Source organism: Larimichthys crocea, unplaced genomic scaffold (assembly GCF_000972845.2).
Source record: "Larimichthys crocea isolate SSNF unplaced genomic scaffold, L_crocea_2.0 scaffold239, whole genome shotgun sequence".
Classification (NCBI taxonomy): domain Eukaryota; kingdom Metazoa; phylum Chordata; class Actinopteri; family Sciaenidae; genus Larimichthys; species Larimichthys crocea.
The window spans coordinates 203,672-219,983 of NW_020853172.1; the positions used below are offsets into that span (position 1 = coordinate 203,672).

The window sequence follows — 16,312 nt, forward strand, 5'->3', positions numbered from 1 at the left end:
ATGTAACTTTACCTGGCTGTCGATGCTTGTTGTGTTGCTTGCTCTGTGTCCTGATGGAGAGTCACAAATATTAAATTTATTGATCCACAATGTTTTGTCTTCAAGGCAGAGATTAAAAAAGCTGCAGAGGGAGCAGGTCTGAGAGTAAAAGAGCAGATCAACACAGGAAAACATGTTTATAAGGGAGACACACCTACACCTGCACACACACACACACCGTTTATGTGGGTCTTTAGGTCATTATGTTGATTATCTGCTGACCTGCTGCTTTCACTTAATTCACATGAGAGGACATTATGACAAACCCTCTCACTGATGAACACACGATTACAGTGTGTGTGTGTGTGTGTGTATGCGTGTGTGTGTGAAAACAGTGTAAACTCTGAGAATCACTTTAATGGACAACAGAGGTCAAGGTGAAAGCTCTTAAAATGTGTCCAAATCTACCAAAGTAAAGAGATGATACTTTACTGACCTTCACAGGAGAGGGTGGTACGTAATGCTTTAGGGCGCTAAGTCACACACCGCCAACTCATTTCACTGATTTTGGTGAAACTGGATCATATTTTAGCTCAGTTAGTAAACCAGGCTGCCTGGACTGTGAGCTCAGAGCACCAGGAGGAGTGTTAGTGTTTGTACCACAGGCGTTTTGGACAACCGGGATTAAGAGGAGGAGGTTTTCAGGCCCTTCCAGAACCGGAGCTGGGCAAGCTGGCAATGTAACCAGGCTCAGCAGCCTCCAGGCTCACACTCACAACTGGGAGGAGAGGGTAAGTGTAGTTCAATCTGCAACTACACCTAAAGAGCCTTAGGTGTCCAAAGAGCCTTGTCCTGCATTGCAAAGTACGCAGTTAAAATAAACCGGCATACAAGCAGTTTAAATGTGTGGTAACACTTTCTTTCTTTACTGGAACAGATTAAACGACTGAGTCTGTAAAACTTAAATAAAAAGAATCTGTCCTGAATGGTTCCTCCATGATGTAAGAAGGATGAATGTTTGAGGTTCTTCTGAGAGGAAGACACATGTTGAGCGATAATTTGCAGCGAGCAGCAGATGTTTTCTCTGCAGGAGCCGATTCATCTCCTGCAAACAAACACAGACAACGAGAACACACACAGGATGTGTCTTTAGAAAGAGCAGCAGCCTTCATATCATACACAGAACATAGATTAAATTTTATAATAAAGGTACAAAACATACGCATAACTAATGTTTCCTAATGCATGACTCACTATAACTTGTAGTAAGTAGATCATTGACATTGTTTCATTTATACGTTTAATTCCAAGCTGCAACTTGGTAAAAGTGCCAAAAGCTGCAGTTCCTCTTGTCGTCCACTTGAGGCTGGCTCCAGAAGTGAGTCAGTCTCCATAAGTCCCCATGTCCAAATGTCCAACTTCACAGCAGAAATAAACATGTTTACAGCCTGGTACAAAAAACAGTTTTGGTCTCTGTAGCTAATTTCCCCGTTCATGACAACTGTACTGAGGGTGAATTTATATACAACTCACCTGTTCAGGTTATATTAAGGCTTAAAGTTATGCAGGATTAAGAGTGTGGACGCTTTGATTGACAGGTCAATGTATGTTACATTTTTCAGGGGTGGAACATGAGTTTATTATTATTATTATTAGTAGTAGTAGTATTTTTATCAGTATTAATATTATTATTTCTATGAGAACAGATCATATATGGGTCTGATATACTTCAATTTGAATCTTATGTGTTGGCATATTATGAGCCACAAATCTTCACATACATTAAACATTCTAGTTTAGTTTCTATCTGTATTTTGAAGCTTTGTTGATAATTTAGAGCCTGATTTATTTGATTCATAAAAACATGAAGAAATATTCAAGAATTTTGAACCTGGCTTTATCCAAAGTATAGGTTATATATATATACGTTTTCATGAGACAATTCCTCATTTACATATTTAAACATTACATTTCAGAAACTTGTAATACCTAAAATATTTGTCTAAATGTAAAAGTGTTTTTTTCTGACATTTTTTAGGCCTGGCAGTCAAAACACAGTGATTCTTCTTCTTTGATAATGAGGCATGGTCACAGTCTTTGTACCACGATGTTCATCTTCTCTGTAATTAACCTTTCCCTAACAGCAGGTGGAGCAGCAGCTACTCGCAGTCCTGTCACTCAAAGCTCTTCAGACTGAAGAAGCTTTCATCACATTTCCTCTTTCTACGTGGCGCACAACTTTAGTGATTTTTTCAAACTTTTGTTCGGGCGTTTGAACACAGACTGTGTAAGACTGTCCATCACAAACAAACAACAAGAAAAATAAGAAATAAAATACAGAAGTTTAGGGACACAGAGGTGAAGAGTTTGAGTTGTTTGGCAGTTTCAGCTACTGCAACATCGACCGATGGAAGAGTAATCACAGTCAGCCGTGTGTTTGTATGTGTGTGTGTGAGTGTGTGTGTGTGTGCGTGCGTGTGTGTGCGCGCTTGTGTGTCTGTGGTTTCCCGTTTTGTGTGGGTGTTTCCGTTGTGTGTGTTTCCGTTGTGTGTGTTTCCGTTGTGTGTGTGTGTGTGTGTTTCTATTCTATGTGTGCGTTTCCGTTCTGTGTGTGGGTTTCTGTTGACAGCCACACACACACCATAGAAACCCTATCTGTCTATCCATTTAATCACCAGTTAAACTGATGGGTATGGGAGTAATGTAGGACACTGAATGATTGACACATGATGGACAATAAACACACAGACACAGTTTTCAGAGAAACGAGGACACACGCTTGAAGGTCGTTTCTCAGTCTGAATAGGAAACTGTAAAAGTAATTACCGCTGAAGCCACATCAGAACGTTTAAATGATGAATGACGCTGAGGCACAATAGACACGACGGTGCAGCTCACCTCTCTATTACTGTCATACAGGACGTGTAAGAACAAACCTTAAAGACCTAAACACTCTTTATGTTACACAACCTCCAATCCATCCAACGTATTACATTTTATTTATATCACATCACGCCTGATCACATCCAGTTATGTCATCAGACTTTCCATACAGAGCAGGTCTAGACGGAACTCAGAAACAGGCATACAGGGCGCAGACTGCGAATATAGACACGCCATTTACTTGATTACAAGTTCTTTCTTCTTAACTTCCTCCATCAACATCCTCTTTGGTCTCTTTGAATCATGCAAGCTCATACAAAGATTACTCAAATGTGTGAGTGCACATTCCCCGTTGATAACTTGACCATCGCTGCAGCACAAAGTGACGTGATTCATGTTTTAGAATCATTCATAAAATCCTGGAAGCTTCATTAAGTCTTGAATCACCTGGACACCAACCGAATTCTGCAGACGTGATTATTGAATGATTAGGTGTTAAATAATTAAATCAACTTTGTCTGAATCACAGCCGTACTGATATCCAGTACAACATCACTCCCACGTGTACGTGCATATTTCTCAATAAATAAAGAATAATTTCTGTCTCTCAGGACTTCTGCTTGATTGGCAGCTGACCCGGGAAGCAGCAGGGTGGAGAGTTATAAACAGGACTCTGTGTGTGATCCCTGTGGTCAAAGGAAACAATGAATATTAAATGCATCAGTTCACCACACTGAAACCAAGCAGATCATCAAAAGTGTGTTCAGCAGGCCTGCAGACCAAGTATAATTTCTCATTTATTATTATTAAGTATAGTAAATAAGAAAGTACTTTCACTTGTTGTACTTTTTATCAGGTATAGGAGAGTAAAAACTCACATGCATCAATGACCCTGTCACACTTTTTTGTCCTTGGACCACTTTTGACCACTGATCACTGCAGCCTGAGAACACTGGGAGCTAATTTGTCAAAGTCGCTCGCCCATAGAGGCATGAAAACACTCAAGGATTCAAGGAGTTTTATTGTCATTACAGCACATGCAAATACATGGATGAAACTAAATTGGTTTCCTCTGGTCCCGGAGCAGCCCGATATCAAATATAAAATATAAATAGTAGGCAAAAGCAGCCCGATATCAAATATAAAATATAAATAGTAGGCAAATTTAAATTTAAAAACAAGTATATACAATAAATAGAAGAAGAACAACAGTATAACACCTGCTTCTGTTTGTCGGTTTCTCTGCAGTTCTCGTCCATCTCATCTTTTCTTTGTCTGTCTCTCTCGCTCAGTATTTTCCTCTGTAGGATGTTTGTTTTTATTGTTTTCTGTTCATAAAGCTGCTGCAACCTCTGTTCAGCTCCCTGAACAACAGAATGGAGACATACAATCGATAGAAAACACAAGAATACATACATACACACATTTGAGATTATGTACAAAGCAGTCATGTTCCCTCTAAAGGAAAACAAACACACACATACTGTACAAAGAAGAGCCATGACCTTGTGAAACAAGTCGCTGTTATTACACATCAACACAAAACTGTGTCATTAGTGCTGGAGGAAGTATTCAGATCTATGACTACAGTTAAATGACAAACTGAGGAAACGTTTAGCCGTGAAGAAACACCAGAGGCAGGTTAATGAATAAATGTATAAATATATAGACCAATATACAATAAAATATCACAATGTTAGTGTGCCCTGTAAGTCACTATGGATAAAAGTGACTAGTGATGTAATGTAATGCCAGCAGCTGACTGTGACTGTGTGCATGTAGAGACTACAACAGGAGAACACATGTTGTCATCGTGCCAGATGCCAGAACCAGAACCAGAAAACCAGAGAACCAGAGCAGAGCAGCTGAACAGCGGAGGCCTCCATAGGGTGGCGCACACCGGCCCACCAGGTGCAGCCTATTTAGCTGATGACCCCTCTATTCAAAGAGAGCAACAGGGACACCTAGTGGACAGATGGAGGCGTTGTTACAGAGCAAGACCCTATTGTCCATCTCCCTGTTCCAAAAATCTGTTTAAGACATGGTCCCCGGGTAGGGGACGTATCAGAGATTATTCAATTATCAAATTATATTCTGTTAGTTTGCAGTAGAAAAGTCACACAATGTTGCTTTAAACATTGGAATTTTTTCTTCAGCTCGGTGTTTTATAGTTTGTACTGATGATTAAATCAGAATAATCTCATTACAGTGTTGAAATGCTCTAACGTACAGCACGGACACAGTCTGAGATAATCTTTGGATTAATATTTGATCAGAGGGACTCAGCGTTGTTGGTGTCTTCATGCACTTTTGGCCTTTTGATGCTGCTTCGGCCTAAATATCTCTCTCTCAACTTTGTTATGATCATTTCTATAAAAGAGTTACGTGACACTGACCTTGTGTTCTGTATTAAACTGGGTCATGATGGTGAGTTAATGCGTAACCCATTATGGATGATTACATCTTATAACACAGGTGAAAGTGGGATGTTGACAACACGTCCTCCAGTGTGTCCTCGCCCTCGACGAAACATCTCATGATGAAATAAAACAGGCTGTTTGGGTGCCTGTGTCACTGGTATTCAGATGGGAAAACCATGTATATGTTTTAATATTGGTATTTATAGCACGGCATGCTGGCAGGTGTCTGTTAAAATCCTGTGTAGGCACCAGGTGGAGAAAAGAACGTGAGCAGCAGACACACTGAGATGAGACTTCAACAGCTCCTCTTGTTGCCTGTTCGTGTTTTGAAGCCACGGTACACCACAGAGTTCAGTTCCGTGTGTGCACTTTTGTGCAAAAGGAAGTGGTTTTGCACACTTGCAACTAGCAGATAGTGAATCATAACAGACCTTGTGCCTTTGTGCATGCTTTTGCTTTTATGCAGGGCATTTTGGAGCATCTGGATGCAGGAGAGATAGTTATCAGGGACCTTGTCTTCGCCCTTGAGAAGAGGGGTTATGTAAAAGCAGGACCATGGACACCTGAAGCAGGTACTACTTCTTTCTTTCGTTTGGGGAACTCCCTTAACCTGTACATCCAGTTTTGTGTCTGAATGGGCTTGTCTTGATGTTGACACCAAGTCAAAACCAAGACCAGATAGTAACTTGAGTAGCTAATATTCATGAAAACTCTTTGGGTGGTTGATACATTGAGTCACCTCATTAAGCATTGCATGCTGGGTGTTCTTTCGGATGCTGTTTTTGCGGATGAACTCTTTGCGGTTTAGGGAAACTTTAGCTGATGTCTCCTTCCTAGAGTTAATAAACAATCAGACAATGCACAGGGAGTTAAGTGATATACCCAAAGTCATGGTCTTGACCGGTCTTGAACTAAAATCCAGAGCCCTCTTTGTCAATTCTGAGAGGAGCCAAATACCAGTCTCAAGTACTACAACACTGGATCTTGAGATATATCCTGTTGGAAAACCTTCAAATAAGTTACTAAGAAATATTCTTACCTGCAAGAAAGAAGAAATCTATACTGAGGAGTTTTGTAAACCAAGCCATGATCTGACGGACATCTTCTAAAGCTAAATCGTTGGGTGACAATCAGTACTTTTGATACTTAAAGCTCATTTTGTTGATAGTACTACATATCTGTGCTAACATGTTAATTCTGGAGAGCTGGACAGAAGAGTTAAATGATCTTTATACACAAATTATGCAGCCATGATGTTAAAAACACAAAGTTACTTAGGTGAATTTTATTCAGACATTGGGTTTTCTGTGTTTATTCAGTGGACTTATTGTATGTGCTGCACAGTGACCAACCAGTGAGTGTTTGATTAATGCACAAATGCAAACACCACTCCTCCCCAGTCAATCATTAGAGACTGAACCCGGTCAGCCGTCAACAGATTTATGCAGAAAACCTCCATAAAAATAAAATACAATTTGAACAATGAACTATTAATTAACCGACAAACGTATCGCTATAGAAACGACATAAAGGAGGTCACACGTTGACGGTGTTCTTGTTTATTCGGCATCATGTATTGTATTTATGTACAAACTTTATGTTTTTCTGGCTTCGGCAACTCTCTACCGAACTAACCTTGATGAAAATAAGTGCTGGGAGGTAAAATACTGTTAATTCGCCGTCTGTCGTGTGTTTCAGGAGCTTTTTTTTTTTTTTGCAGGTTTGGTGCAGACCTTCTGATAATATTAAACACACAGAACACAGAACATCGAGGCGAGATAAAGACTCACATTTCCACCAAACAGACTCTTTATTTCGCTGTTTGCATCCATCTGTGTCTGACATGCAGACCGACGGACGGTGTTTTGGAGATGGAGACGTTTACGCGTTGCTTAGCAACGGCGACTTCCCGTGTGCGCATGCGCGAGCGTGTGCCCTTTGAAGTTCAGACGTGACGTCACACGGTAGTTTATATCTAGAAGGTGACTTCACACACTCTGGACTTTGGTTTTATTCGGACACACACACAAACATACACAGGCGCGAAGATGTTGAACCAACCATTCAGCGAAGAGATGGAGCAAGAGTATTCCCGCAGGGATAATTTCGAGATGGTCACTTCTCAGCCCCTGAACCAACCATACAGTGAAGAGATGGAGCAAGAGTATTCCCGCAGGAATAATTTCGAGATGCTCACTTTTCAGCCCCTGAACCAACCATTCAGCGAAGAGATGGAGCAAGAGTATTCCCGCAGGAATAATTTCGAGATGGTCACTTTTCAGCCCCTGAACCAACCATTCAGTGAAGAGATGGAGCAGGATTTACTCAGGAATAATTTCGAGATGGTCATTCGGGATTCCCCGAACCAACCATTCAGTGAAGAGATGGAGCAGCAGGATTCCCGCAGGAATAATATCGAGATGGTCACTCGGGAGTCCCTGATGCCCATCCTAAGTGCTTATTTTGAGACTGTCACCGAGGCACAGTGGAATCTCCTCAGTGCAGGGATTTTGTCCTCGAATCTGGAGAAAACACTGTCCGAAATGATCACATGCATCGTAAACAGCCTCTGCAAAGATCTCTTCCTTGCTACATTGAAGACGTGCAGGCAGCGCGGGAATCTAGATCAGAATGAGCTCGAAGAGGTTGTGGACCTGTTTAACCTGCAGATTGAAGAGACCCTCCCCAGTAGTTTTGCAGAGGTGCTCAATGTACCCGCGGAGGAATGCCTGGAAGATTTAACGTATCCGGTCCAGCAAGAGGTCGCACAAAAGTTTGTGTCCCTTGTGGAGCTGGCCGCAGATGAAAAGGACATTGAGGACATTAATATCCCCATTAGTACTCTGCCACAAATGATTCTTATTGTGACCACATATCTTAAAAAAGCGGTCGCTAAACTCAAGCCATGTTGCCTGAGACTGTGCTGTTCACCGGGCAGCAGGAAATCAAAGGGATCGGATGGATGGGAAGGGTCATGTCAGAGTGACGACGATCCTGCCCCCAACTTGACTGACAGCTTGGATGACATCCTTGCGCAACAATGTTTGAGACCGGACCTGGTAGAGAGGGAAACCTCCTCTGACCTCTCTTACCACTCTTCGCGGACACAGACACCTTGTGGTGATATAGCGCGACTGCTTCAATCAGTGAAAGACTTTTTTACCAGACCGGACCTGACAACAGAGAAGACTGGATTTGCAGCATTTCAGGAGCGCCTCTTTTGCAACTTTGCTGACAAAAAATTTGTGCATCTGATTGAGGACATAAAGAGCGCAATCAGACAAACTGGCAGGGTTGCTTCTTTGTCCCCGGACATCTCTGACGACGACAACGAAGAAATGATGGATGAAAATGGATCTGACACAGTGAAACCTGCAACAAGTGGCCAATCGGTTCAGGAAAAAATCAATTCTGAGATCCGCATCTTTTCCAAGGACTTGGTCAATAAGATCTACGGTCATGTCATGGCTGGTCATACTTACAAAATTCCAATGACTGGGATGAGGAGAAGCCTTTCTGACTCTGTGATCTACAGGGTCAGAAGGTTGGAGGACGCCACGCTCCACGAATGTTCTCCTGAGGCTCTGTACGGCATTACAGAGCATTTCATGGTAAAATTCCTGCATGATTTGAACATTTTCTGGATAGATGATAATGTGCGTCACGAGGACGCAGTGTCTGAACTAAGTCAGTTCAGAGCCACGCAGACACCAAGAATCTCTCCTTTGAAGCCTATTGACTCTTTAATGTCTGAAGAGGAAGATGACAGTGTGTCTCTACCAGTTACCTCCTCTTTGACCAACACAATCGTCTCTCTTCTGCTCGTGAAGATAATCAAAAGGGCTCCTCGGAAAATGAAACGGCTTGTTGAGAATATGGACATCTCCAGCATCATCAATCGTCTGTCAGAGGCGCTCATGGGTGAGATCAGCAATCCTGTCTCTGTCAGACAAATGAAAAAGCTCAACAAGGCCGTGATTAAGGGACTAATCAAGGATTTTGGCTCTGAAAAAAAGATGCTGGCTGCACTGGTATCAAACGATAGATCTTTCGATGCCGCTGTTGTGAAACAGTTTAAGATCCAACAGAATCGCCCGACACAGAAGAGTCCAGTCTCCAGGTTCTTCTCGGCTTTGGGAAAAATAGCCATGGGGTGCATGTGCAGTAGCGGGTGCTGCAGCGATGATTAAATAATTGGTTAGGGTAAGGGATTATGGTTTTCTCCGGGTGCTCCGGTTTGCCAATGGTCGTATAATAGCGATAATCATAAAAGAATTTTAGGCCACACAACATCTTGGCCTTCCAGCAATGGTCCGTGTTGGGCTCCCAGCCCTGATCTTTGCTGTTTCACCGCTTCTTTTAACACCTTTGAAGCTTCAATGTGGTGGGTTTTCTCCGGGTGCTCCGGTTCCCCCACACATTGTATGACAACTATATATTAAAAAAAAAACTCGTTAGTACAGCAGCCAGTATATCCACCTATCTGGTTGAAGACCGGGATTCGACTCCCCGATAAATGACCATCGCCTTCTTCAAGTGGTTATGATACGAGATTATGGTTTTCTCCGGGTGCTCCGGTTCGCCAATGATTGTATAATAGCGACAATCATAAAAAACACATGAATAACAGCAATACTGATAAAAACTAATTAGCCATCAGCCTTAAGCCATTCAGCTTATGAGGAACAATCTCATGGGTTCACAAACCTCGTTAGTACAGTGGCCAGTATATCCACCTGTCAGGGTGGAAGACCAGGGTTCGACTCCCTGACGAGGTGACTTGATTTAACCCTTGATTGTTTCTCTTTTTTTGTTAAGTTGGAGTCGGCTAAATTACTAAATTTAAACCGTCTCACCTGGCGACAGATGAGGTGGAGGGGGAGCGGTGATTAAATAGACCTTTTTCCACTTAGTATAAATTATTTTCACTGTGTCCTTTTACATTTGAAGTTCTGAAGAAGAATGAAGTAGCTTTGAATGTCTCTTTTTGCTGACATTCACTTTAATTCTTCAGGTTTTAACTCAAAGTTAAAGCTAGAAAAAAATAGTTACTATGCAACGAGAACATGCATGCATTTTTCCCCAGGTGATAAATTCTTCTTCTTCATTATTATTATAAAAATATATTCATTCTTTGTCCCTATAATGAAACATGTTTTTTTCCAATATGCAGCAAAAGGCACCCCAGGACACTGCAGCAAAGGAGATGGTGCTCGCCACCACAGACTGAAAACATCTGCAGATCCTGTTGCAGCTGCGTTCAAGGACCTGAGCCTCCTCAGGAAGTAAAGCTGGCTCAGGCCCTTCTTAATATAATAATAATAATAATATCTCTGTTCTTTTAATTCTAGAGAGTGTGATGGACAATATTCGCTGCGTTCAAGGGACTTTTATATTTTATCTGTATCAAATGTTCGTACTGAGCTCGGGAAGAGGGCGTTTGGATACTCAGCACCCCCTGAATGCTTTTAAATCTCTAGAGGAAGAATCATCGAGGTGTCGTTGTTTTAGCTGATGTTGTTAATCTCATGGCTTGTATTGTACGTTTAGCATTTTTAGACCACTCTGTGTTGTAATATTGTTTTGGTTTGACCTGTTCTTAGTTTGTGCTGCTGTCTGTCTGCCAGGACGTGAAAAGAATCTCATCTAAAGAATCCTTAATCTCAATGGGACCTTTCCTGGTTAAATAAAGGTTTAATAATAATAATAATAATAATAATAATACTTGGCAAAACTACTATGATCAGACATAAAACCTGCACGGACACATGTTTACATATTTAAAAATATTTAATGAGAACAGGAAATGTTTATATCACATTGTGTTTGTGTGATGCAAACAAAGTCTGACGGACATCTTCTAAAGCTAAATCGTGGGTGACAATCGGTAAAAAAAAACCTGTATATTTTTACGGTAAAAATACTGGCAGCTGTGGTTGCCAGAACTTTACCGTAAAAAATATGGTGACCATGTATAAGACATTACGGATGGTTTTATAGACTGTAAATTTCAAGGTTGAAAATGGTGTTATTTACAGTAAATTACTACTAAAAAAATTATATATCATCAAACCGATTTACAGTAATGTGCTGTAAAAAAAAACAGGTAAAATGTAAACATTTTACAGTAAACTACCGTAATAAATATGGTGACCATGTATAAGATAGTACGGTATGGTTTTTAGAACTGTGAATTTCAAGGTTGAAAATTGTGTTATTTACAGTAAATTACTACTAAAAAAATGATATATCATTGACCTATTAAGTAATTTGCTGAAAAATAACGAAAGAATGTAAACTATTTTACAGTAAACTACCGAAATAAATATGGTGACCATGTATAAGACATTACGGTATGGTTTTTAGAACTGTAAATTTCATAGTTGAAAACTGTTTTTGTTTACGGTAAATTACTATGTAAATCTTTTAAACCTAATATAATGTAAACCTTCAAATCAACTCCAATGCATCAAGAAGCTTTGCAAACTTACTGCTAGTACTATATTACTTCAAATTACTGAGTATCCGAAAGCTTGCTTCTGGGAACAAAAACCAAGTCAAAACTGGAAAACAAAACTCAAACTTTAATCAAGTCACTGGATGTTCAGACACCACATCATCTTTCCTCAGTCATTTTTAATCAAAATAAACACTATTAAACAAACTCCATCGAGTCAATGTTCCCTGTGACACAACAGCATCTGAAAAGTTGCTTCTGAACATAAAACAAGAAGCCAAAACTAGAAAACTCCCTGCATGGAATGGAAATTAGGATTGTGTAACCAAAGTCAGTATTACCTTCTCTAACAAAAATGGCAAAAAATAAATAAATAATACACTATATTGCTGTTGCCTTGATCTATTGTTCAAGTAAACTTTCAAATTGTTTGACCTAACTAAAAGTAAAGCCTCTAACAAAAATGGCAAAAATACACAAAATTGGACATAAGACATTTGAGGACGTCCCCTGGGACGTTGAAAACAGTGTCCACATTTCACCATTTCTGACATTTTATGGACCAAACCAATCAATCAATCAATCAATAATCAATAATCAAGACAATAAACACAATTAATATATGAAAAATTATGATTAGTTGTAGCCCTTGTGTTACATCGTTTCATACCGGTTCATACAGGTGGCGCTGTGCAAGAGGTCAGACTTAACAGTTCAGTTGGATAAGTCCATCTTTAACATGTCCCTCTCCAATCCTGGTCAGCGAGATCTGCGATCAGGTGAGGACTCTGGGTTCACACGACAGCGCTTTCTTGTTCTTCTTTGTTTCAACTTTGTGCCCCTCTCAGGATTGATCATGAAGAAACACCTTTGAACACAATTTCATAATCACCACTAAAAATACAGATTTTTTTTTTTCTAAATGAGGAAACTTTTTTTTTAATTTATTTATTAAAACAAACAAACATTTCTTTACCTCGAAGGAACTCAAGAGTGGAGCCCAGACCCACAGGATAATGGATATTGAGGCAGTAGTAGGTTCCAAACATCAAACAGATGGCAGAGATGAAGTTGGGGATGTGGTCATTCACAACTTTGCCATCTACACCAGCATGAACTGCCTTGAGGCATAGCAAGATGTTCCTGCAAAGACAGGTAGAATAACAAACCAACCATACCATCCAAAAGCAGTCTTACCAAAATGGCTGGCTTTGAAGCAGCACTTCAAAACATGACAGTGCATGACAGTTTTCACGTAATACTTGAAAACATTAACTTAGTGAAACTTATTATCAAAACTTACCACATACAAGAGCATGGTGTCACAGGCAAGTCTTCCACTTGTATCTTCTTTGCCAGACAGTTTTGACATGTTCAACATAGTGGAAGAGGTTCTCCTCTTTTTCATCAAAGTAGGAGAGAAGAAGGAGCACCATATCCTTGACATCTTCTGAGCAGCCCTCCAACTGTCCTCTCAGAATTTCCAGCTTTGGGACAGCCTGAAGAACTATTTTGCTCTTGTCTGCACAAATGGTTCTCAGGAAGTCCAGAAGCCGTTTTCCCTTTTTTTCTGCATGTGGTGAGGAAAGTCTCTTTTCAGCGATATCCCAGTGAGCTCTTGGAAGTGGACTGCCATGCCAATCTCCTGAACAAAAAAGGCCAATCCTCCATGAGGGATGCCTGATCTGTTCCCTTGTTTATCTCTTTACGTTAGGAGTAGTAGGTACACTTCATAGAGTTTTCTACCTCGCCTGGGCTGAAGTTAGTCGTTTCACTGAGCGCTTTCATTTTGTCTTCTTCTCTGGCTGTTGGCTTTCTGGTGTCCTCACTCAATGGCATATATTGTCATTCCCACTTTATGCAACCATAGGTGTTGCATAACTGCCCTTTGTTCAGCTGGGATTTCATCTGTGTCATACTCATCTGACACCTGTTTGCGCTTCTTTATCCTTGGGGGTAAGACCGCTTCACATTTCAAGTCGGGCTTGTAACTGCTTGACTAGTGAGTGATATCCTAGTCCAACCACATCACTGCTATGACACTTGCAGTGACTGTGGATACTTTGCAGTCATTTTTTTGGCAACTTCTGTGGAGGCTTTTGTACTGGGAGAGGCCAGGCTTTTCATCATTTCAGTAACTACAATCCGGACCATTTCCTACATAGCCCGCGGACTTGGCCTTTTTCCCCCCTCTAAATAAACACTGCATCAAGTCTTCAGAAACTTTCGTCCATGGGATCTGGAAGTCGTTAACCCAGTCCTGCAGCAGTAATCCAGCGGGTGGACAATGGGAGAGACTGACTGAAGAGCATGTTGAGGAAGATGAGAAGACAACGCTGACTGACTATGGCCTTCATTGTTTGTGCTGTAAAGAATGGAATCAACAAAATGTATTTAAATGTGTTTTATATCCTTGGTTTACAGACCTACTTCAAAAAGCTTGTCAAAATTACTTACTGGTTTGTTCCAGCAGCTACCAATCTTCTTGCTAATTGGTCTAGTGTTGAAAGCAAATCATTTTCCCGAATGAAGTGAAAATCCTCAGTGGTCTCTATCCCACACCCCCAATGATTGGAGTGTCTCCACTAAAATATCCAAGATTGAGGCTGGGAGGTCTGGCAACACCTTTGGGATGGCACTGCGTATGTTGATTTGCTGCTCTGCGTCATCCATTTCTGAGTGAAAGGAATAAAGCACAATTAACCCAGAATGACAGTCCAAGACAGTTAATAATGTATAGACACACCGTGTTTTCAAAGGAACTATTTGGCACCATCTTTGATGTAAGATGGCAAGGATAGAAACAATCAGTACACTAATGTTCAGACACTGCTCTTTCTTGTCATTGTCTTTCCTCACTGAGTAAAGGTGGTACTCAGAAAGGAATTCTGTGTGTTACACTGACATCAGAAAATGAACAGTGTCATTTTTAATCAAAATGAGCACTGTTCACCAAACTGCATGGAGTCAATGTTCCCTGTGACAAGGAATTGCCCTTTTTTATATGATGTTCCCTTGTAAGAATTTCTACTGTGACCTTTGTGTTGGTCTCAGTGAAGTCAAATTGTCTGACTGCATCTTGAAATGGCTTTACTGTATAGTCCTGAGTAAAATGGAGAACCATCTTTAACTGGAAGACAAGCTTTGCCCATTGACCTGCTGAAAGATACGCCTGTAACAGCTGATGTCTTTTCAGACAGAGTAAGGCAGAGGTTTTTGAAATTTTTCAAATTCCTTGCACATCTCTTGAAATAACTGTGCTTACTTTCAAAGCGCATTGTCCATAGTCTGATCAGGGGCCCAATTTCAGAATCATTTCTGGGTAGTGACGTAGATATGATGCTTTGGTTTCAGGCCACTTTCTGGGAAAGAGCCATTCTTGACTCTAAATATTCCTGAATGAGTACATCAAGGTATGCAACCTGAGGAACAGAGATTTTCTGAGCACATATCATGTCCACAATGTCTTTTAGCGCAGCAGAGTCAACTGCCACACGTTATCTGCTGTATCTTTCACTTTGTCACCAATTATGAGAGGCAACAGCCTTAGAAAATTCCATCCATTCGTACAGCTTGACCTGAGAGTTTAGCTCCATGAGGGCTGACCTCACATGGTTTTGTAGAAGCATCAGAAGCGCAGTATTTGAACTGATAATGCGTCGATTAGAATGGAATACGTGAACCCAAGCCTTTTTCTTTAAGAAATACCTTCAGATACAGTGCAACCGTAAGACAAAACACCCCAAAAATGTCGTGGTCCCAGACAAGGTGGCAAACCTGGCAGACAGACATTAAAGTATTTCAAAGAATTAAATACTGACTTAAACTTTCACTCCTTCCACATGTGGGTGAACAAAGTCCTGACGGACATCTCTCTAAGCTAATCGTTGGTGACAATCGGTAAAAAAAAACCCTGTATTTTTTACGGAAAATACTGGCAGCTGTGGTTGCCAGAACTTACCGTAAAAAATATGGTGACCATGTAAAGACATTAACGGTATGGTTTTTATAGAACTGTAAATTTCAAGGTTGAAAATGGTGTTATTACAGTAAATTACTACTAAAAAATTATATATCATCACACCGATTTACAGTAATGTGCTGTAAAAATAACAGGTAAAATGTAAACTATTTTACAGTAAAACTACCGTAATAAAGAGGGACCATGTATAAGATAGTACGGTATGGTTTTATAAGAACTGTGAATTCAAGGTTGAAAATTGTGTTTTTACCAGTAAATTACTACTAAAAAAATGAATATCATTGACCTATTTACATAATGTTTGCTGTAAAAATAACAGAAAGAATTAAACTATTTTACAGTAAACTACCGAAATAAATATGGTGACCATGGATAAGACATTACGGTATGGTTTTGATAGAACTGTTAAATGTCATAGTTGAAACTGTTTTTGTTTTACGGTAAAATACATGTAAATCTTTAAAACCTAATATATGTTAAACCTTCAAATCAACTCCAATGCATCAAGAAGCTTTGCAAACTTACTGCTAGTACTATAATTACTTCAAATTACTGAGTATTCCGAAAGCTTGCTTCTGGGAACAAAACCAG

The 16,312-nt window shown here is 40.3% G+C and overlaps 1 protein-coding gene across 3 annotated transcripts; it reads left to right on the forward strand.

Annotated features, from left to right (window-relative positions):
* The first annotated feature begins 6,386 nt into the window (after nt 1-6,386).
* LOC113744833 (uncharacterized) lies at nt 6,387-9,988 on the forward strand. 3 transcript variants are annotated; one of them, XM_027275880.1, is made up of 2 exons: nt 6,387-7,396; nt 7,475-9,988. In XM_027275880.1, the coding sequence occupies exons 1-2, from the start codon at nt 7,331-7,333 to the stop codon at nt 9,470-9,472; spliced, it is 2,064 nt and encodes a 687-aa protein (XP_027131681.1). In that variant the 5' UTR covers nt 6,387-7,330; the 3' UTR covers nt 9,473-9,988. The 3 variants fall into 3 exon arrangements, with proteins under 3 accessions (XP_027131681.1, XP_027131680.1, XP_027131682.1); XM_027275879.1 differs by having other exon boundaries at nt 6,388-7,357; nt 7,436-9,988; XM_027275881.1 differs by having other exon boundaries at nt 6,388-7,357; nt 7,514-9,988.
* Nucleotides 9,989-16,312: the final 6,324 nt, after the last annotated feature.

Coding starts and splice junctions, on each gene's coding strand:
- LOC113744833 (XM_027275880.1), top strand. CDS start 7,331: ATGTTGAACCAACCATTCAGCGAAGAGATGGAGCAAGAGTATTCCCGC. Junction 7,397..7,474: donor GCAGGGATAATTTCGAGATG/GTCACTTCTCAG, acceptor AATTTCGAGATG/CTCACTTTTCAGCCCCTGAA.